Raw genomic sequence first — 24,273 nt, 5'->3', positions numbered from 1 at the left:
CATGAAGAAGGTTTCCAGGTAGAACTTTTCAAACTTGGTGCTTCGGTTCTTGGATATTATCTTCCTACACTCTTTAATAGAGTGGTGTGCACTAGGTTTCTCGACTCCTGGTCGCAAAATGTGATTTACCCTATTCATAAGTCTGGGCTTGCTCCCAATCCGAGTAATTACGGGACTATCATGATTGGGCATACATTTGCCAAACTTTATGCCACTACTCTGAACACCATGCTATCTAGTGAACTTGACAAGAGAGGTTGTAGAGCTAAAGGACAGGCCGAATTTTGGGCAAACTATCAAACTATGGATCATATCTTCACATTACATGCTATTATTGAGGAAGCTAGGCACCGTTCTCAAAAGGTCTACTATTGTTTTTTGGACTTTTGTAAGGCTTTTGACTTTGTCCCTAGGTTGGCCTTATTTTAGAGACTTAGTGAGATTGGGATCTCAAGATATGTTGTTGACTACTATTATGAGACTTTACGAGAAGGTGACTGGTAGATTTAGGACTCTGGAGGGCTTTTCTTTTCTGATTCAGAGCACCATTGGGGTGAAGCAGGGTTGCACTCTTTCTCCTACACTGTTCGGTTTGTATATTGACAAGCTCAAGGATTTCCTTGCAAACTTCTCGCAACCTGGTGATGGCTGCTATTTGCATCAAGTTTTGATCTCCATTCTCCTTTTTGCTAATGATGTGGTTCTCTTGACCTCTTCTCCTGACAACTTACAAAGACTCCTTGATGGTCTGACTTCTTTTTGTGATCATTGTTAGCTCACTATCAATTTGACTAAGACTCAAGTTATGATCTTTAACTATTTAAAGACTTCTCATCTTCATTTCTTGTTTCGGGGATAGGAGGTTGAGATTACTTCTTCTTACATGTATCTTAGGGTGAAGTTTTCGAGACCCTGCTTCAGCTTGAGACCGACTATTCAGTCCAAAGTTAGTAAGGGCATGGGTTCCCTGGCCATGCTTGAAAGATAGTGCTTCAGATATCATTTTCAGGATATTTCGTCCAAGTTGTCTCTCTTAGACTCCTTGCTTCGACCGACAGTTCTCTATGGCTTGGTAGTTTGGGGACCTTCTCTTCTTGTTTCTGATTGGGCCTCTATTGAGCGTGTTGAGACATTGCTTTTACAACGTATCATTAGATGTCATAGATTCACCCCCAACAGCATTGTCTTGGCTGAGTTTGGAGCTCATCCTTTCAAACTCATGGTCATTTTTGACTTGATCTGGTCTCTTCATCGCCTTCATGCTTTATGGAGTCTGAGGTTGACCGAACAAATACCCTCATCTAGCATACTGTTCTTCTATGGAGATTATGAGGTCCGACACTTGTACTAGATCCTGTCGTTGGTATGCCCAGGCCACCTCTCTGTTGGGTTCGATCAGTATTGAGGTAGATCGTCTTCCTCCTTATCAATTCTCATTGGATGCTCCTGCTCACCTCCTCCCCTCATGTTAGGAGTTGAATGAACATGTCAGACAAAATATCTATAGACAGTACATTATCACTACTTGTGAGTAATCCCCCTAGTGGATTACAATCCTAAGATGGCCTTTTATGCTGAGTATTTTCTTGAGATTCATAATGGTATTATTGTTCACCCTAATTATATTTTTTGGTGATGGAGTCATGCCTTGTGGTTCTCTTTGGGCTCTTTCGGAGTTAGCTCTTACCATCTTCGAGTTCGAACCAATCACCATATGGATAGGGATGATCAGATTTGTTGACTGTGTACTTTGGTAGAGGTTGAGATTGAGACTCACTTTCTATTTCGTTGTTCTATCTACTATGAGATCAAAGGCAGATTTCACTGCCTATTCAAAAATTGTACTTCTCTTTCAGCGTTCTTCAGCTATATTGACCAACAGTGTCTTGCACTTTATCTTCGAGAGGCCACCCAGCTTCGTGAGCATACCCTGCAGTCCTTCATACCTCAAGGCCATATCTCAGACCAACTCATCACCACCTTTTTCTCCCCCTTGTCTCCACCATAGGGATTGAAAAGGCATAGTAGTATAACTCATTGTAGATCAGTCAAACACTACACCAGTCTTTCCAGGCAGCGACACTCATACAACGACTCTCAACGACGATCTAAGACTCTAAATTGTCCACGGTTTATCCCTTTGTAGCTGATTTCTTTGTACCAAGGAAGGATCCTTAGTCCTTACCTTGGTTTTTCTCTGGTTTTCTGTCTTGTTTTGTTTTGTTCCTTCTTAGTCACCGTTTGGTGCTCTTGCTTTGGCCAGCTCTTTTGTTTGTATGCTTAGTCCCATAAACCCTTGTAGTTTTTCATTGGACATTAATATTATTATCTTATCTTATCTCCTTTCTTTGCTTCTTCTCTTTTTGCTTCCTCTTCTTCATCTTCTCCTTCTTGATCTTCTCCATTTCCTTTTGTTGCTTCTTCTCCTTCTTCCATTCTCTTTCTTATCCATTTCCTTCTCTTTCCCTTCTTCCTTCTTCTTCTCCTCCTTTTTCTCCTTCTATTATTTTTTCAAAGGTTGCTTTCTTGACTATAATTTATATTACTTATAAATTCATATTCACTTGATTAGAATAATATTGTTGCATAGGATGTTTCAAAACTTTTTTTAAAGAACTGAAATATACATCTCATGAATCCTTCTCACGATTAAAATTTCAAAATAATTATAAATTTTCAAATTTATTTAATTGATTTGTTTACAATAATTGAAGTATATTAAAAAATGGTGGATCAAAGAATATGATTGAAAATGTTTATTATTAAACCTATGGACAATCTATGCACTTGTTGGTCTCAAAAAAGTAGCAGTTATATAATTGAATTTTAAGCTTAACTACAAGGAGATGATGTCAAGCCTGAGCTTGCGACTTCAAGAGGAGAACCAAGTAGATACTACAAGGAGATGGCTTGAGCTTGAGGACTCAAGTGAGAAAGAATAACTCGTGTTTAAGCTATCAACATGAAAATTGTGAAATCAAGAAGAAACTTAGGAAAGCAAAGAAGATTCAACCAGACGAGGACATTTTCAAGAAGAATCAAGAATTGCATCAAGCTTACAAGTCCTAAGTACAAATTCGAGTCAAGACTGAAGAAATTTGAAGGATAAAGAAGATCTCAAATGTTGAGAAATACTTTCAAGCAATCAAGCACAAAATATTGGTAGTTTAACAAACACATTCCACAAGCAAGGATTCAAAGCACATGTTCTCAAATAGATCTATAAGATAAGGATGATGAGGTGGCACTGAGTTATCTCTTCTATCAGAAAATTCTAGATTCAAGCACATGTAACCAATCATGCCAAGTGTCCTATTTTATCACTGGTTGGAAAAGTCATTGTAATTTTCTCATTGGCCAATGATTTGGTGCCTTCATATAATCAATTGCAAATTTAGCAGCCCTAATTAGGGATTGTAGGGTTAAATCTCACAATCTTGGATTGATCTTGGCCTTTCATTGTATTAGAACAAATGAGAAAGCATTGTAAAAGGCCAATGCCTTCTCATTTGTAGGCCCTTCGAAAGTAGGATTCATTAGATTAGAGAATCATTATAGAGCTAGAAGTAGAAATAGGCTAGCTAAGTGAGAGACTTGATCAAATTGTTGTTATAATGCTTTCAAAGTCATGGATAGTTCATTGTTGATTCTTCATGATTGATTACTTTATGTTGCTTTGAAGTGTTGCATGGTTTTCTCAATCTTTCACTTGAAGTAGACTTTATTTCATGTTCAGGTAGTTGGATGAAAGTAGTTGTGGATGTTTATTTGATTGACTCAACAAATCCAAGCCAATAGCGTCTTGCTGATGGTAGGAGTGCCTCGTGTGATAAGTCAGTAATTGAAAGCACCTAACTTCAATTGATATTTGATGCAAAGCTTCAATGCTTAATTTGCATCCATTTGATGGGATTAAAGAGATAAACTGATTTGTAAACCATTTGAGTGTTCCTTAGAAGCTTGCACTAGGTGGGCAGAGTCATCGATTAAGTTGCATCTTAGTAGAGTCTAAGTTGTCCTTGATTCCTTGTCATTGTTTAAAGAAGACATAGAAGTAAGTTAGAGATGAAGTTGAAGTGGATAATTGAAGATCAAAATATTTTTTCATTGCACATTGTGAAGCCAAATCTTTAGAAGTGCAAGCAATTGATATCCATTGATTGAATAGTGTAAGTCCCTTAAGTGATTACTAACGAATCACATTATTTCACTAAACGAGTATCCATAGTTAAAGGAACTTTGAAGTTATTTTATGATCTTACTCTACAAGCTTAGCATGAGAGATGACCTCATATCAAGAGAGGATTGAGTGTTTGATGTTTCTCTCTGAAACATTGAGTATTTGGTTTTGCATGTTGTAGTGGAATAACAATCACATCTACACATCGAAGCATTATAATTTCTCAAATTAGAGTTTTTATAGGAGATAATCACCATAGCTCTCAAAGGCAGATTTCTCTAAGATGTCTATTCTATTTTGCATGGAAACACAAAAGAGGTTGTCCACATGAAAATTTGCAAAAAAGACGTCCTAACAATAAAACATTTTTATGGAAGGATCACCATTTCCTCAAGTGATGAGGATAGAGTGATCTTCAAAGTAGAAAACAACAAAAAATTTGTAAATGCATGTTAAAATCAAAATATTGAACTTGATATGAGTTGAAGGTGAAATCTAATCAATATTTAGAAATACTGACTATGAATTTCAAGTCGGTATGATATATGATCTAGAAGAGCAAAGCATTAATTGATTACTTTACTCTTTTGCCCAATCAGGTATGGTTATAAATATGGTGTGAAAAGGGGCAAGTGTTGGGTGGGTGTGTCTCCTCAAGGAGGAGACATGTCCACACAACACATGCCTCTACATTGGCAACTATTGGTTAATGCAAATCAGACCAATAACCAATCGGTGATTAATCATTAGTTTTGTTTAAACAAACCTCTAAAAGATTGCCGATTTGCAAATGTATTAATTAGACTTGAATATGCATGCACATAACCCAATCATGTGATCATCGGGGTGGTTGTATATATTATACATATGGTATTTAAAATGCTAGTTATGAAAAGATTTATTGTAATATAAGATATAAAGATGTAAAAGAGTAATACTTGAACATTGCATTGAATTGGAAGATCAAACATGTAACATAAATAGTCAAATCAGAAAACAGTTAACATTAGGACATCCCCCCATCCTTGGCAGAGGTGGCGGAATCTGGTGGCACTGCTAGGGACAGGGGAACGAAGTCCCCAAGTCCCTAGTGCGTCCAAGTCCCCGGTGTGTGGGGCAAAAGGGGGGGAGACGTGTCCCTGTGTTACTATGGTGTACATGTATTAATATAATTAAGGATGAAGTAGTATATATATGCATGTATGTTATCAGCAGATCAAGGGATATTATATTATCAATTTATTTGAACAGTGCTATTCATCAACAAATTTGATAGGGCAACATCTGAAGAAATGTCAAAGAGATCATCCTCGTCACAATCAATGGTGGTGCAATTTAGCCCCTTTTGGCAAGTTATTTCCCATGAAGCAGCAAGATGAACCAAACAATACTCTAGACAGTTGACCACAGAGTGGCCCAAAGCAAAAAATGATCTGCATCCCAAGGCAATTCCTCCATAATCAGATTGTTGCATTCAGATTATATTACCAATTAATAAACAACACGTTTTTTGCGATTTCTACAATGAATAGATACCAACAAGAATTCTTGCAAATATGAAATGTATCAACACTCAACCCTAGTCTGCATACTCAATCGTAGCTTGGGCTCACAAGATACAAAACATTCAATGTAATAAATCTCTAAAAGCACTCAAGTTTCCTAGAAAACATATATTTCATGCAAAATAGGTAGGTTTTCAATTCGTATTCAATAGGGTTGCTCTAAATCACAAACCTAAAAATGTCTATTGAAACATTTGTAAAATATCTAAATATGTTTGTAAGTATCTACAAAACACCTATAAAAAAATAAAATGTAATGAGAGAATCATGGGAGTTTTTCAGATCTACAAAAATAAAAAGGCATGAAAAAGAATGCACTGGCATTAATTTCAAAGCAATTCAGTTATTTTTTCTTCTTTTCTTTTGGTGAATCCTTGTGTTTTCATCATCCTCTTAATGTCAAACGTTCTAAGTACTTGTGAATTTCACACCAATATTCATTTAAAACCCATCACTCGACCATGTGCACAAAACATGGCATAATCTAACTGCCAAAAAAAATTGAGCACACAGTGACTCACAAGTACTCTACAAGTTTGCAAACTTTTGTCTCAATATCTGATTCATATTTAGACAAATTAGTTTCCACAAAGAATTATAAGGGAAGAGAAACATCAATATACAACTAAAGAGAAAAATTTGAAGCCTCACACAAATGGAACAAACCAGTAAAGATTTGGCAACAAGATTTAAGTCTAGAAACCCCCATTGCGAAACCAAGAAATAATTAATACCAAAGCCATGTGCCTCCCTCGAGCAATAAAGCTATGCTTGAAGAGAATTTATAAATCATCAGGAACCAACCCTCTATACGCAAAACAAAAAATGGCAAAACAGTCTTTCACCAATGGCTTCTAATGAAGTGTAAACTAATCGCAATGTTATGTCAATTTAGACCAAAAAAGTTGAAATTCATAAAGTAGTGTAACTTGCTTGAGCCACTCTAATTAATGATCTATGTGAACTAGGTTTCAGCCATGAGTTGTAATTTTAGCCTATTCTCACTTTGGGATCCATGAAAACCCCTAATAGAAAGGTACGGTGAAGAATCGCTAACACCAGAAAGAGTTAAAAGATACAAATTTGTTTGAGGCCAAACAAAAGAATATAGAACCCTATTGATATGGAAGGTGGTCCGAAAGGAGGGAGAAAATTTCTTAACCCCAATTCTACTTTAAGGATATGTCACTTCAATTAGAGAAGACTTTATGAACCCTAGGTTTAAGGATATTGTCACCAACATCACTCCTAAGGCCACAGGTCAAGGGGAGAGCATCTACCAAGGGATAATGGACTTAATTTCTACCACTTAAGAGGAAGCCCCAAAATTATTAGACACCCAAAACCAAAGCACCATCACTAGATTAAGTGCATTCTTGTCAGTGAGAATTTTGAAACTTTGTCCATTCACAGAACAAAGCTACCTAAAATCCTTGTCACTAATAGATAGATTCAATATTTTTTTTGGTACAATAGTAAGTTACCAAATTCACTCCTGGAAGGTAGAATTCGAAATTCAGTTCGCTGCAAAGTAGGATTCAGTTCAAATTCACTCAAAATTATGTCACAGTCAGGTAAATTCACTCAAAACTCTCTCAGAAGGACCCTGTTAAGAGTTTTTGACGAATTTGGAAGACTTCTGATTTAAAAAGAGGAACCTAAAATGAATTTGATTGACAAAGTCATTTTTATTGACATTTTTATAAAGATTTTTTGCCAACTTATGTCGATTTGACCCTCCGACCCTAAAAGTGACCACTAAAAAGGCCAATAGGGTTGTTTTATGTGTCATTTGTGCATTATTGAATGAAAAGAAGAACTTCTTGCCTCCATTTGTATAAACTTATTTTTTGTTGAATATATATATGTATGTATGTATGTATGTATGTATGTATGTATGTATGTACGTGTGCATATATATATATATATAAACTTATACGAACAAACCAAAACGAATCTAAACCAAAACCCAAAAAAATTAGACGAATTTTGAACCTGAATCTAGAAACCACATTCGTGCCAAAATCTCAACTGACAACTTAGGTACAAAAGATATTAGTGATAATAGCCACGAGTGTGCAAGAACATGGAAAAAAAGAGGCTCCAAGTGACAATCAGGTGTATATTCTAATTAAAATGTTATAATCATCATGTTGTGCTATTAACAAATTGATTTTTTCATTTATAGCCCATCCATTGCACACAATATCTACATGTACATCCATAAGTAGCTAATCATAAACTGCATTTTGTATCGTACGTATGTCTTTATGCCATTTACCTAAAATGATTGATATAATTCTTTTTTTTTTATAGGTAATCGGCCAAAGCCTAGACTATTTATTATTATTTATTGAGATTAATTTTTATTATGTGTTAAGCTTGAATAGACTCGAACCAAGACCTCCCACTTGAGAGGCTCACAATTCACCATTGTGTTGTAGACTCTTAACTGATTAATATAATTCCATCTTACCAAAACAAGAAATGAAAAAAATGCTTACACATGTTATAACAAAAAAAAAGGACAAAATGATAACAGAAAAACTAAAGTTTTCATAACAAGATATCTAAAGCACCTATTACTAACAAGACTGAAAACATTAATACATTCAAGATTTTGTCTCTTCTCAATAGAAACTAAAGATCCTTACAGAAATAGGCATACCTCTTTCTTCCCTTTTATTCTTCCTTTCAGGCTCACTGCCTGTTTCATCATCGCTTTCATAATAAGATCCCACCTCGCCTGACCTGTCATATCTGCACCTCAAATAATTACCAAACAGTACTACATTTCTATGCACAAATGTTGATTAATATACAAATTCAAATAATCTTAAATTCTAGAAAGTTACCTCATTCTTTTGTGTCTCTTCTTTTTTTGTTTATGCAGCTGCCTCGCCTTCTCTTTTTCTTTTTTGTAGTTAAGTTTTACGGCACACCTATTCAAACATAACTATCCACATGAAACTTCCCAAAATTTGAAGAAAAAAACAAATACGGGAAGCATTAAGTATGAGATTGATTGTAAATGTAAATAATCCTCTCACAAAAAAGTTAAAAACTGACGCAAGACCATATATGTATACAAATTTTTAAATGTTTTGTAATTAAAAGTTAAGGAAAAAGAAACCCACATATTTACAATTTTCTCTGGATTTATTAAAATCTCATGAACTTCTTCATCATATGCCAGCCACTATTAGCCATTCCAGAGCAATTGATAACAGTCAGGTATATTTTGTAAGCATGCATTTATTTTATCATTAAATGCATACATCAGGTTGTAAAGTTTCTGCAAATTCTGATAATCAGATCTGTGGTAATACCTTTTAACTATACTTGCTGTTCTGATCTTCTTTTAAGTCTGATCTTGAAATTGGATAACAATGTTGATTGTTCTTTCTAAAATATATTTATCACAGAAAATATATATTTGTGGCAGAGTTGTTTTAGGAGCAGACTTGGTTTTCAATTGTGTGTCCTAAAACTACAACTACACCCACCTCGTATACCATAACCAAAGGGCATGTCCCTAAAAGGGACATGACCCTATCTAGGTCGGCCCACAATACCTTCCATAAATCGGCACCTAGAAGAAGATGTTTAACATTAACAAACATAAGTAATTTGTTGATGTTTAATCCTTAACAAATGGTCATTACCAAGGATCGCCAATTCATTCTTTAACCAAAGGTAATGTATTAAAGGCCTTTAGAATGGTATTCTATGAGTAAAGAAGAATGTGTGATCTGCACAGTCAGACCAGTCTGAATATCAAAGTTAGAGTTTTAACACTCCCTCTTAACTTGATAATCATATTGAGAGATAACATATCTAACATCATCAATTAAGATGAATAAGCATAGACTGATACTCTACATCTATCTGAATCTTTTGAGCATGTGGTATCATGGAACACATGATACTACGTCATATTACCATCTTGTGATATGACTTATACTAGAGATAACAGCATTACATGAAATGCAACACAAAGGATAAAATCTGAAGAATAATTAAATTCTTCATTTATCAAGTTGTGAATCATAAGTACTGGCATTCCTATATCACAACATGATCCTGAATTAAGATCTACCATAACAAAGGATAAACTCTGGAGAATAATAAAATTCGTCCTTTATCCGAATTGTTACTTATAGGCATAACAATGTCTATATCACAATGTGATCTTAAACTCATCTAGATCTGACAGTAGATCTCTACTGATTAGCACATTATCTAAGAGATCGTAATCTCTCATAATGTCTTTCATACAAATGTTCATTATCTCAGAGATCGTCACCTCTAAAATAATGAATACAAATGGTGGAGCCCATAGCAGTCAATAGCCTGACAATAACATTATTTTATTAATAATTTAAAGAATACAAAAGAATTACAATTCAACCATACCAAGTCTTTTCCTAAGTGATCTATCTTCACTCAAGAGAGAGGTTTGGTGAGAATATCTGTTGTCTGATCTATAGTACAAATGTATTCTAATTTTACAGTATTCTTGTCCACCATATCTCTAACATAATGGTAATAAATTTCAATATGCTTGGACCTGTCATGGAAAACTGGATTCATAAAAAGCTTGATGGAACTCTGATTATCACAATGAATAATCGTAGTATTCATGGCTTGACCAAATAATTCCACAAGGAACTTTCTAAGCCAAACTGCTTCTCAAGAGGCCATTGCTGCTGCAATGAATTTGGCTTCTGTGGAACTTTGTGCTACTGAAGACTGCTTCTTGCATATCTATGATATCATTGATGATCCTAAATTGAAACAACATCCTAAAGTATTGTTTCTATCCTTAACACTTTCACCCCAATTTGAGTCTATGAATCCATGTAAATCCAAGTCAACTTTCTTATATTTGAGCCCAAGGCTAAGAGTACCTTGTAAGTATCTCATAATGTGTTTGGCTACAACTAGGCGAATCTCCTTTGGCTCACACATAAACTAACTTAAGGCGTTAACATATCAAGTCTTGTATTTACCAAGTACATAAGGGACCCAATCATCTGTCTATAGAGAGTAGAATCTATTGAAGGTAATTCTGTTGCTGCTTCTTTAAGTTTATGTAGATTAGTCTCCATTGAAGAAGACAAACTTGCAATTCCACATTCCAAATCTCTTCAAGATATCTAATGTATGCTTCCCTTGATTAAGTATAATGCTGTCAGAATTTTGTCATACTTTCAGTCCTAAGAAGTAATGGAGTCCCAAATCTTCCATCTCAAATTCTCTGAATAGATCTTTTTTGCATTGATCTATGAGATGATCATCACCTGTTATTAGTAAATCATCAACATAGAATATCAAAATTACTATATCATCTTTATCCTTTTTATAATATAGATTTGGATTGGTTTCATTTTTATAGAATCCTAAGCTGGTGAGATACTTATCAATTCTTTCATACCAAGCCCTTGGCGCCTGCTTAAGCCCATAGAGAGCTTTCTTGAGCCTACAGACAAAGACTTTAGGATCATGAGTTTCAAATCCTTCAGGTTGCTCCAAATAAACCTCTTCTGTAATCTTTCCAGTCAGAAATGTTGTTTTTACATCCATTTGATGTACTTCCCCTCCCTTTGATATTGCAATAGCTAGGACTACTCTTACAGAGGTGTATCTAGCAACAGGAGCAAAGGTTTCTTCATAATCAATCCCTTCTTTCTGAAAGAATCCCTTGGCTGCAAATCAAGCTTTATATTATTCAATGCTACCATTAGCAACATCCTTTATTTTAAACATCCACTTGGAAGAAACAACAAATTTTCCTTCAAGTCTAGGAACAATTTCCCAAACATCATTCTTCATAATGGATTGGTATTCTTCTGTCATAGCACCCATCCAAGCTGTATGTTTAATAGCATCCGAAACATTGGTTGGTTCTGATTTAGACAAATCATTGATGTTTGTTGTCTAACTAGAAAATCTTTTGGATCTTTTGCTTTCTCTGATTGTTCCAGATGGTGCAGTGAAGTTTTGTGCTTCCTCTACTATCTTAATGGCCCAAAGTGGTCTTTTCTTAGAATTTTGAGTTTCTTCAAGATTAAGATTTTGAATTTCATCTTTAATTTCTTCAATGTTCTCCCTTTGGGACTCAGATTCAATATTTCTTTCAGAACTAGGTAAGGGAGAGGGATCTTCAGAACTTAGGGCTCTTTTGAATGCTAAGCCTTCTTCAAAAATTATATCCCTACAAAGTTCAATATTTTTCTGACCAAGTATGAAAATCCTATATGCTTTAGATATTTCACTATACCCAACAAAAATACCTTTCCTCTTGGAGGGTTCTAACTTAGTTCTCTTTTCTTTTGAAACATATATATATACTGGGCACCAAAAATCCCTAAAATGACTTATATTGGGTTTAACCTTAGTAAAGACCTCTTCAAGAGTTTTATCTCTAAGGTAGGAGTGAGGACTTATGTTTTGAATATAAACAATAGTACAAGAGGCTCCTGCCCAAAGATAATATTCTAGATTTTGATCAAATATCATAGCTCTTGCAACTTCTATAGTTGTTCTATTCTTCCTTTTTGCTACCCCATTTTGTTGCGAGTTACAAGGAACAGTATACTCCCTCTTAATTCTTGTTTCTTTACAAAACCTTTTAAACAAATCTGAGGTATATTCCCCTCCATTATCAATCGTCTAGATAAGTTTTCAATTAAGGTTTTAAATCTCTTCGGGATTTCTTCTGATTCTTTGCATTTTAAGAAGTAAATCCAAATTTTCCTAGAAAAGTCATCTATAAACAATATATAGTACTAGAATCCTTCAAGAGGAGCAAACATAAGTACACATAAATCTAAGTGGGTTAATTCCAAAACACTGTTACTTTTTCTAGTGCTATCATGAAATGGACTTTTGGTGTTCTTACCCAGACTGCATCCTTTGCATATGCTTGAGTGATCTTTATTCAGTTTAGGTAAACCAGTAACCATCTTCTCCATAGTTGATAAGGTTTTGAAATTTAGATGTCCTGACCTTTTGTGTCTTATTTCGTTTATATCAGTCGTTTCATGAATTAAGGCTTGAAGAGGTCGACTAGGTTCTGAATTTAATTCATACAAATACCCTTTTCTTTAACCAATCAATTTTGCTTTCTTAAATGAGGAGTTCTTAGCCCAGGTTATGAATTTACCGTCCATGAATGCAACATTATGTCCATCATCTTCACGTGTTGTAACCGAGATTAGATTATTTTTTATTCCCGGTACATAGAGTACTCCTTTGAGAAGAATAGAATTACTCGACTTTAATTTCAAGGTGCAATTTCCAATTCCTTTGACGAAATGTGTTGAATTATCACCAATGGTGACTTTGCCATCAACCTTTTCTGATTTAGAGTCTAGTGCTTCTTTCTATACTGTAATATGTCGAAATGATCCACTATCAATCACCCATGCTTTACTTGAGACTTCATTTAATAGTGTCAAATACAATACACAATTCTTAGGATCATAGATATCTTCTTCCTTAGTAATGTTTGTATAGTTTACTTGTTGTTTAGAATTCTCGAGGCAATTAGATCTGTAGTCTCCAAACTTTTCGCATCTAAAGCATTTGATTTTGGATAGATCTTTCTTTGGTTTGTCATTCTTTTGATTACCCTTTTTCTTCTTGAAGTGCTTCTTCTTCCCTTTATAGGAATTTGTATTAAGAACATGAAGTTCCTCATCTTCAGTTTTCAATTTTCCCCCTTACATAAATTTTCTGGATTCTTCCTGAAGATAATCTCCCTTAAGTTGACTGAAGTCAGTAAGATTATCTTTGGCACTTACTCCTTGTACGAATGTCTCTTGTGAATCTAGTAATCCATCTATAGCCATCGGCATTAGTTTCGTGTCATTAATGATGGTTCTTATTGTTACATCCCAATTTTTGACCTAGCTTGAAATACAACCGTTGAGGTTCACATGAAGTTAGTTGGCAGTTTAATTTGATATAATCTGGCGAGATGGCAAGATAGTTGGTCGTTATGATTTCAAGTGCAGATGACATGTTAGTTGATCATTAATCGCGAATTCATAGAATTAAGATGAAAGGTTAACCGTTATGATTATTTAAGATTATATAATTTATAATTTAATTAAAGAGAAATTCCTTGCAAGGTGCATGTCGAAGGGGTGGAAGCATTGTCAAAAAAGAATTAGGCAGGGCATCACCATCATTGGATAGACAGGTAGAGGACCTAGCGATTTGAAACAGGACACATCTCCGGAACTGCATGAGTTGTTAATAATTAATTTAATTTAATTAATTAAGTTTAAATAAAAACATATTCTTAAGGATTTTAAATACTCTTTCGTCGTATTATTTTTAATAATAGTTTATATATGTGCATTTGAATATAAAAATGTTTTGGCATCTTTATATTTTAATAATTTAATAAAATGATGTTTTAAAGTACTTATAAGATTTTAATAATTTTCGAATTATAATAATATTTGAGTTATTTTCGAATTACAACCTTCCAACTCTATTATTTCTAATTTCATATTCTCTAATGATAGAACTTGGCATAATAAATCGATTTGAGTGAATTTGTATGGGTTCTTTATAACTAATGGCAGCTGTAAGGTCGGCTCAAAATTATTTATGCAAACCTTTATACATTCTCAGCATACATCTTTTGTTTGCTCATCGACAATCTTCAACATAACTCGGCACCTTGTTTATTATTTTCAAGCCTTGGCATTCCTTATTACTTTCCTCCCTGTGAATCGTATTATCTTTTTTTAAAAGAACCTTCAACCTAGTTCTAGAATCAGTCGCAGAGAAAGCAGCAAGTGATTAAGGAGTATATGGCTAGGATATTGCTGCCGGTTGGAGAAATCTCTCAAGAACCCGAGCTACACCTTCACAAGGATAAATCACGTAAGCCAGCTTTTAGAATCCCACAAAAGAACCGATTTCATTCCTTCTCTTTATTTTGGATTTAAATATGCAGTCTTTCCTATAGGCAGGCGTACAGAATTTTACATACGTCTTGGGAATTATTATGTCTTTTTTAATCATCAAACTGTATATATGACCCATCGAATTTCATTACCAGTTGGTCTTTTCATTTCCAGATTTGTCTAATCATTTGTAGAATGACTTGATTCTTGCTAGGACCAAAAATCAGAAGAAGATATCCATAGTAATTCTTTTCCTATAAAAAAATCATTATAAACTGTTGTAGATCAGTCAATCTCTTTAGTCTTAATTGCTATTCAAATCAGATAATTGGATTGATATCTGAATGGACAATCACTCTAACTTTTTCTTAAGGAGAAGTTTATTTCTTGATAGCATTTACTATAAGATTTAGAAATAGTAACCAAAATAGAGATGAGATCATAAAACAGAGTACCAAGGAATTCACCAAGCTGTGAACAAGAATAAGGTGAACGAGGTACAATACATATCAATAAAGGTTAATTGTTTAGGCACCAAGGAATCACCGGCCTGATGGCCTGATTATGGTGAGGAGGTGTAGATGAACCTGTGAAAAAGAAATGCAAGAATGAAATCAGTAACCTATACATTCATACATAAACAAACTAATATTTATTAGCTCATGCATATTCCTATTATGGTGATCTCCTGCTGCCAAGTCGCATGGTGTGTTATATATCATGATGCCCAGTGGATGGATAATGTTCCCTGTCAATTCCGGGTAGGGAGGGCCTTCTTGTTAGAGATTGTGTGGGGATATATTGTGGTCCGAGGTTGGGTGGTTAAGCCCCTAACAATGCTTCACCTATCTCAAGATGTCGGATATGCGTTAGACAAAGATAAGCCATGCATTCAATTGTTTAATGGAAACAGGTAATATCATTTTTATTTGTGAAGAGGCAAGATTAAATTGAAATATTTCATTGTTATCATCATTTTACTTTCATATATATATGAATAACGAATATAAGTATATTTTCTAATCCTAAGATACTGTCACAGTTAAGTAATCAGAGGAAAAGGAATCTAAAGCCCTAAATGATTTGAGAGATGACTGGAACTCTAAATGATATAGTGGTATTGGAACCCTAATTGAATCCGTGGTATTGGAAGCCCTATTTGAATCAGTGGTATCGGAAGTCCTAGTTGAATCCATGGTATCAGAAGCCCTAAATGAATCTGTGGTAACGGAAGCCCTAAGTGAGATAGCAGTATCAGAAGCCCTAAATGAACCGAAGGTAAATGATGCCCTAATTGATACAGTGGTAAGTGATGCCCTAATTTAAAATATGGTGGTATTTATTTGAGTTTTAAGATAGCTGTTTGTAGATGATAGTCATCCTATGAATTTGTTATAGTGTATTTGTGGACTAACCCAGGTGGTTGCAGAAGCATCCCTAGTTTGATTCAAACTCAGTATTCCGAGGTATGAGGTTTTCAATTTCTGTAGTATTTTCATTTGGTGGTAATTCAAGATTTTAGTTAAGAAATTTTGTATAACTGTTTTTTTTTAACGGTAAATCTTATTCACATGAACATGAATGATATAACTATCTTCTTATGAAACGTAGAAGTAACTGTATTCCTTGAGTATGTTGAATGATAAATTAGACCCTAGAAAACAGGATGTTACGCTTATACTTGCAAGTTCATCTCTTAGACTGGCAACCCTTAAGAAGTAAGAATTCATCGATTCTCCTTTCTCTATTTGTATATGATTTAGTTGTCTTTTTAGAGCGAGACCTCTAGTTGCATTGTTAACCTCATATGCATTTAGTAATGCATTCATCATATCAAATGTTGTTTGATGTTTTGTTAGCATTGGTACTATATCATTTTTCACTCCATCTAATATGCTCTGAATGGCTTTCCTATTTCTTTTACTCCACAACATTTTAATGAGGTTCAATAGTAGGTTGTCTGGATATTGAATTAACAAATTGTTTTTCATCATTTTCTTCAAGAATCATCATGATTCTGAATTTCCAAGCATCAAAGTGTTCTTTCCCATCAAACCTGTCCTCGGGTCTAATTGTGTATGCCATTGAAGATAGGAGAATGATGTTAGATATATATCAAGTCTGATTATTTAATTTGTAGAGCCTAGGTTCGACTACCAAAGCTCTCATACCATGTAAAGTTTCTGCAAATTCTAATAATCAGATCTGTGGTAATAACTTTTAACTATGCTTGCTGTTCTTATCTTCTTTAAGTCTGATCTTGAAATTGAATAACAATGTTGATTGTTCTTTCTAAAATATATTTATCAAAGCAAATATATATTTGTGGCAGAGTTGTTTTAGGAGCAGACTTGGTGTTCAATTGTGTATCCTAAAACTACAACTACACCCACCTCATATACCATAACCAAAGGGCATGTCCTGACACTACTTAGGTCAGCCCACAATACCTTCCATAAATCAGCACCTAGAAGGAGATGCTTAACATTAACAAACATAAGTAATTTGTTGATGTTTAATCCTTAACAAAAGGTCATTGCCAAGGATCGCCGATTCATAATTTAACCAAAAGGTAATGTATTAAAGGCCTTTAGAATGGTATTCTATGAGTAAAGAAGAATGTGCGATCTGCACAGTCAGACCAGTCTGAATATCAAAGTTAGAGTTTTAACACAAGTGATGTTGCATGAGAACATCAATAATGTCATTTGCTAAGACATGTTATGTAGAAAGTATAGCTGGCATTTAATACGTATTTTATGAACATGCAATATATAAATAGCAGATATGAACATAGTGTTATATTCTTTCAATAGTGAAAAAATTAATTTTATCTCCCTGCTTTTTGGCATCAGGGGTTCTTCTTTCTATTCCTACAAGATAACAAGGCTACATGACACATTTAAAAGAGCTACATTAACAAAGAGAACACACATTTGTGAGGTATATTTTTGAATGGTAGAAGTAAAGTTTTATGCGAAGACATGTTATGTAGATAGTATAGGTGGCATTTAATACATATTTTATGAACATACAATATATAACTAGCAGATATGAACATGGTGTTATATTCTTTCAATAATGAAAACCATAATTTTATCTCCCCGCTTTTTGGCATCAACAGTTCTTCTTTCTATTCCTACAAGGTAACAAGGCTACATGAAACAAGGATCCACAAGCATGAAGTTAAAAGAGCTGATTAACAAAGAGAACACAATTTGTGAGGTATATTCTTGAATGGTAGAAGTAAAGTTATATGCTAAGACATGTTATGTACATAGTATAGGTGGCATTTAATATGTATTTTATGAACATACAATACATAAATAGCAGCTATGAACATAGTGTTATATTCTTTCAATAATGAAAAACATAATTTTATCTCCCTGCTTTTTGACATCAAGGGTTCTTTCTATTCCTACAAGGTAACAAGGCTACATGAAACAAGGATCCACAAGCACAAAGTTAAAAGGGCTAATTAACAAAGAGAACACACATTTGTGAGCTATATTCTTGAATGGTAGAAGTAAAGTTATATAAGAGCTCTAGGTAGATAGAAGTTGAACTCTTTTAAGACAAGATAGATTTTAATCACACCATGAAAACAATTTGCTGTAATGTCCCCATTTTTACACCATCCTGTTCTGCAAGCATTAGCCAGTTATCAAAGTTTTTCTTTGGTTTCCTTATGTTCTTGGCAAGCTTTGTTCTCAAATTCAGTGGGTTTCGATAGCATTTGGTGTGTGTGTAGTAAGTGCTGACATAGTACCAATACTTCTCAGTTTTTCTATCTGTATTCTTTTTGGTCTTCACACAACATTAGTATTTATTAGTCATGTAATTTCCATAGTCCATAAAATAGTCCTTGTGCACTTCTGATTTCAACTGTGTGGTATTTTTATCATCAACATTTCATATCATACTGCATTGAGATAAAAATGCCGCACAGTTGAAACCAGAAGTGCACAAGGACTAACTAGTATTTAAACTAAGTGCTTGCATGGAACTGATCTTCTTGGATTTCTCTAGGTTTGTTCTCTTTGGTCTTCAAAGAGCTTGCTTTTAAATTAAGTGTTTGCATGACACCAATCTTTATAGATTTTTCTAGGTCTGTTCTCTTTGACCCTTGGAAAAAACTCCTATTTACAGTACATGGTTTGAATAGTGCTACTACTTTCAAGTTTTGTTCTCTTGGATACTTGAAGAACACTTCTATTTATGGTACATGCTCATGTTGGCATCAGTTATCATATGTCAGCTTCAGTTGGTTCTAACATATTCAATTCTCTATTTCCAATGTCTTGGTGAATTCTCCATAAGATGATGGAAGATATTTCAATATTTTCAAAGTGTTTTAATAGTGACATTTTAATTTTTGAACTTTAGTAAAATTTCGAAAAGTATCTCCAATTGGAATCCCTAGGTTATGGGAGACTTGAGTTGCTTCTAAATGTAATATGGGGCCTATTCTGAGAGAAGATTGTATTTGAATTCACACTAATTTCTCCCTTCAAGTCTGTATATTAGGATTTGGGCTCTCATTCTTCTTGTGCACACATAACAAAATGCTATTAAAAGAACTCGAAGACATTTCTTTTGAATAGTTGAAGACAAGAACCTTCTTCGAATAGCTTGGTTTTGGTGGTGCGAAATCCACGCTTGCTGTTTGTTGATTTCAATTAGAGTATTTCAGTGTTTTCTCGAAGATTAGTGGTAAGGATTTGATGAAGATAAAGACTTACAAGTTATTTTGATTTGTGTGTTTTGCCTTTTGTATCAATTATGAATTTACTTAGTATTGTTTAGGTTTAGACAGTTTTTGAAGATATTTCTCAGTGTTAGCACTACCATCACAACCCCAACTACACAAACATTCGAATTTATGCTCAAAACTCTTAGAGAGAAATTGACTCAATGAGTTTTATTTGCTAGGTGATGAGTTCCCATATATCACAAGAGGGGTTGGGTTGGGCATTTATTTTCTAGCACAAAATCACCCCTAGATAGGAGCACCCTACTTAAGAACTAAATTTGTAAAGCAAGTCAACTTATGGTGGGCAATAGGGTATAGTCTTGTTCTCAAGTCGAGCGGTGGATGATCAAGCACATAGTGTCCAGTAAATCCCTGGCCAAGGTAGGTTTATTGGCAAATGTTGTTGTTGTGATCACTAGAGGTCGGGATAGCTTACAATCAGATGGATGGGCTACTAGAAGGATTCCATAGTCTAACAGGTTGTATGTTTGACACTCTAACACCAGGATGCTCAGGTGGGAGGACAAGATGGTGTTCTTGTGCCTTACCCCGTCCAAGGTAGGGCCATTCTCAGTTGTGAGAGAGAGGGGATACACTAGGTCCGCGGTTGGGAGGTTAAGCCTTTGACAATGATTCCCCTCTCCTCCAAAGCCAAGATATGTCGTTCCATTTACTCCTTCCAGCTATATGAAGTGATAGTCAATGTTTCGGTTAGTTAATGATCTGTCTTTCACACTATTTATTTCTATTCGTAATCAAATAAAGTAAGTAATCCTCATTTATTAGTTAAGGCATTTCACAAGAATCAGTTAATCTGTTATAACTATTAACCCCATGCATCTGAACATGATTTATAGCCTATTTGATGACAAAATGTAAGGGAATTTAGGATTAGAGAAAAATTGGATGTTACACTTAAACTGCTTGGAACTTATTAGAAATTACTTGCAGTCAACTCGAGAACTAACATATCTTCCTTTTTGCACATAGCTTGATTTTCCTTTTATTAGTCTTTCAAGACCTCCAAATCATAACTTATAGCTAAATCGTTCAACTACCCTCATTAGCCCATACAGTATCCCTTTGTGCCTATTTGCCCATGTGGAATATATTCGTACAAATTTGATTCTAAGTAGTTCTATTAGCCCAATTATATCAATTTATGACCTCTTAAGGACCACATAAACATATAGTAAGGACCAAGGCCTACATTGGACTATCAAACCCCATTACATGCCTTCATAGTAGCCCTATTAGGCCACTTTAGCCAACATTGACTAATTTGATTACATGTAATCAAATTACATCAAAACGGTACTAAAACTACATCAAAATGGTACTATTGACCATGATTACATCATTTCATGACATGCTCAAGGTCTTCCATATGACCCCCTAGTGTTCCTTCAAGTTCTTATGCACCATCTCTATAGACTTATTGATACAAGAGATTCTCCGAAGTAAGCCATCATAGTGAAGAGTACTTCAATCAGCAATCTTTGGCATCAACGGCACGGGCATCTGAAAATCCACTAACTCTCTCAATTGGCACGAGATAGTCTAGTTGTTGGATTACATGAGATTCAGCCACATAATCATGGAGTTTACGGAGCATCTCAAGTTGGGAAGCAACCTCAAACTTTGTTTTCAAATGGTGCTGCCTGGAGAGTATCCTAGCTCTTGCAATTGGTCTATGCCAAAGTAACAAGAATCGGAATCAGCAAGGCTGAATCGAATCGTGAATCGGCCATGAATCTGAATCGAATCGCCTATGAATCGGCAAATTTAAAATACCCTTGAAATTTAGTGAGCAACTTGTTTCATAAGTCCTTTATCACTAATTCAATTCACCAATACACAAAAAATCATTTGTCTTGAATTGAATCGTCGAATCACGTGGCTCGCATGAATCGTCGTAATTCTTGGAACTATGGTCTATGCAAATATTTGTGGGCCCACGACCAGCCCATCGGTTACAAGATACAAGAGTTTTCTCCAATTCGTTGATGATTTCAATAGGAACATGTGGGTATATTTTCTTCGACATGAATCAAAGGTGTTCATCATGTTTCAAAAGTTCAAGGCCTTACTGGAACAAGAGTCCAATTATCAAACCATCACTCTTCACTCAAACAATGGTGGAGAATTATTTTCATCAAAGTTCTCCAACTTCTGTGCATCACATGGGACTAAACATTAACTTACCACAACTTATACCCCATAACAAAATAATGTTGTTGAGCACAAGGATCCTACAGGTACTGAGATAGCTTGATTATTGTTGAAGCATTGCAATATTCTCAAGAAATTTTGGGCAAACGTAGACTTCCCAGCAGTTTATCTTCCAAAACAATCTCCCACATAGGTCATTAAGAAGATGACTCCCAAAGGAAGCTAGGTCTAGCCAAAAGCCCAAAATTGATCATTTGAAGCTTTTTGGCTCTACGGTATATGTTTGGATTCCAAATGCCAAGTAGACCAAACTAAATTCCAAGTCTCAAAAAGTGAAGGTCACATTATGCAATGAATCACATCAAGCCTATCAATTGATTGACGAAGACTGAGATCTATTGATGCATGTTTTATGACCCACCAGACAGTAGAACCTAAGAAGTCGGATTCATCCCCTATTGCCTAGACTCGGGTCTGCGTTTGCACGGGTTTGTATTCGCCCTCAGGTTCGCTGTGGGTCCAGATAAGGTCCTTAGTTTGGACTATGGGTTCGTTTGAGTCCTTGTTGGAGCGAACCCATAGCAAACCAAGGGCTAAAACAACTTTAAAGAGTGTGTTTTTTAATTGTTTTCTTATGTAACTCTAAAAGGAACTTAATAAAAAACATTTCGCTCATCTAATCTCTTACGTTGAGGAGGATGATGATATAGCAGCATACGGAACTAGTGGAACCAATTTGGGTTCCAATGATGAGGATCTAGATATAGTTGCAATTGGGGATGAAGCCATTGATCACTCATTTTATGATGATCCATTTGACCCTTGAAGCGCATTTGATATTATGATTATTGATAAACTACTAAGCACTTGTCATCTATCATCATGTTTCAAACTTTATTATTTGATGAACTAGTCTTTGTTTTGCAATTCCGTTTTTGCAATTTAGTAATTTAATGTATTATTTGATGAACTAGTCTGCTTTGCAATTTAGTAATTCAATGTATAATTTTATTTACAATCATGAAGATAGATTAATGAGCAAGTATTTAATGTTTTTCATTGACATTTGGCATTGATCAATGATCAAGCAACAATTGTTTTTATTGTAAAATGACTTTGTTTTTTAACTATGCATGTTTCTCTTTTGTGTGTGTGTGTGTGTGTGTGTGTGTATACTCACTAACCCAAATGGGAAAGAAAAATTGCCTGAACCCACGAACCCAAACCTAGAACCCAAATCTGTCCTTGAACCCGAATCGGCAACTTAGAGTAGAACAAAATAACAAGGTATCTTATCCTCTCTTGAGCAATGTTTCATGTATGTTACAATTGTGAGAAGATCATACAACGACTCCAAGGTTCCTTCAATGTTGGGTCTTGATTCTGGATAAGCTCGGTGGTTGATATGATTTGTTGATGATCAAAAGGCGCCTTACATATGTTTACTTAGATTCATTTCAAGTCATATTGGATGTAGGAGCCATCAGAGGGTTTTGCAATCAAGTACTTTTGGATTTTCACTAAATATGTGCAAATGAAATGAATAGCAATCCTAAGGGTAGTGATGACAACAAATGGTACTATGGTGAACGAAATCCTAAATAACCGAGCACCACTTTACCAAGTTATACTACAACTATACAAGCATTGGTGCAATCTTTAGGGGTTATGCGAAAGGTTTTCATACCACCAAATGAACCATCTTAAAGAACAATGTAAATGAAAGATAGAAGTTAGACATAAGCATGAAAGGGGTTCAAGTTAACTTTGCACAACGATTTAAAATCACTAAAATGTCCAAAGTATGAGCCAAAGGAATTCATCAAAACGCCATCATCTTCTCCATTGCAATCACAACACTTTAACTAAACTTAATCTAAATGAAGGAATTTAAGAGGACAAGCAAGCACCAAGACGCATCAAGTATTCACCGAGCTTCAATGAGAACTCTATTATCTCAGTAGTTCATAGCAACAATCTTAGAAAATCCTCCTCTATAAATGAGAAGTGAGGCCTTTATATAGGTCTTGCTTACAATTAGTGGCATGGATGAAAAAAATAACTGATGGCCCAAATCATGCCACATTAGCCCTAATTAGGTTTAGGACTATGAAAAGGAATCTACATTAATATAATAAGGAATCCATTACTATAGTGGGTAATAAATGCCCACTACACATGCTCATTCAAGAAGGGAGCGGGATGCAATAAATGACCACTAAGCACACACCCACTATGCATCTATCATTGATTCCCATGCCTTTAGTCATGGAATCGATCAAACATTGTCTCCAATTCCTCCATGCTAATGTTTTGTGTTGATTATTGCTTGAATTCCATAACTATGGCTGCTCTTTTTGCCTTTCCTAAACTTTCCTCCCAATCCAGTAGCAAGTCCTGAGTGGTGTGCATGGTATTAAAAAAGATGAAGTTCTCAAAATCATCTCTTTTGAAAACATTCAGCTCAAAGAACTCCTCTAACTTTCAAATTGTTTGTTGTCATTTCATCCTCCACCAATCTCTATGACAACAAGGATGAACCTGTATTGGACACCCCTTGTAATGTCCCCTTTTTGGGACATTAAAAATATTGAAGTCTTATTATATATAACATTAAAATTGACTAAGAAAGCGTAGACTCAAATTATTAAAAAGTCAATTTGATGTTATAAAGAG

General features: G+C 34.9%; 1 protein-coding gene across 3 annotated transcripts in view; it reads right to left on the bottom strand.

Annotated features, from left to right (window-relative positions):
- The window catches only part of LOC149562621 (folate-sensitive fragile site protein), a 171,672-nt gene that overhangs the window by 27,196 nt on the left and 120,203 nt on the right, over window positions 1-24,273 (bottom strand). For all 3 annotated transcript variants that reach the window (XM_089826097.1, XM_089826096.1, XM_089826098.1), the window contains exons 9-10: window positions 8,601-8,687; window positions 8,414-8,505 (exon numbers count right to left, since the gene is read on the bottom strand). In XM_089826097.1, the coding sequence (XP_089682223.1) occupies window positions 8,414-8,505; window positions 8,601-8,687 (179 nt within the window). The remainder of the gene's footprint in view (window positions 1-8,413; window positions 8,506-8,600; window positions 8,688-24,273) is intronic.

The sequence above is a fragment of the Cupressus sempervirens genome, chromosome 4, assembly GCF_028749045.1.
Source record: "Cupressus sempervirens isolate cs-2001-9-10 chromosome 4, ASM2874904v1, whole genome shotgun sequence".
Taxonomy (NCBI): Eukaryota; Viridiplantae; Streptophyta; class Pinopsida; order Cupressales; family Cupressaceae; genus Cupressus; species Cupressus sempervirens.
Note: the sequence above shows the minus strand (reverse complement) of the source record. Positions and strands in the feature narration are given on the sequence as shown.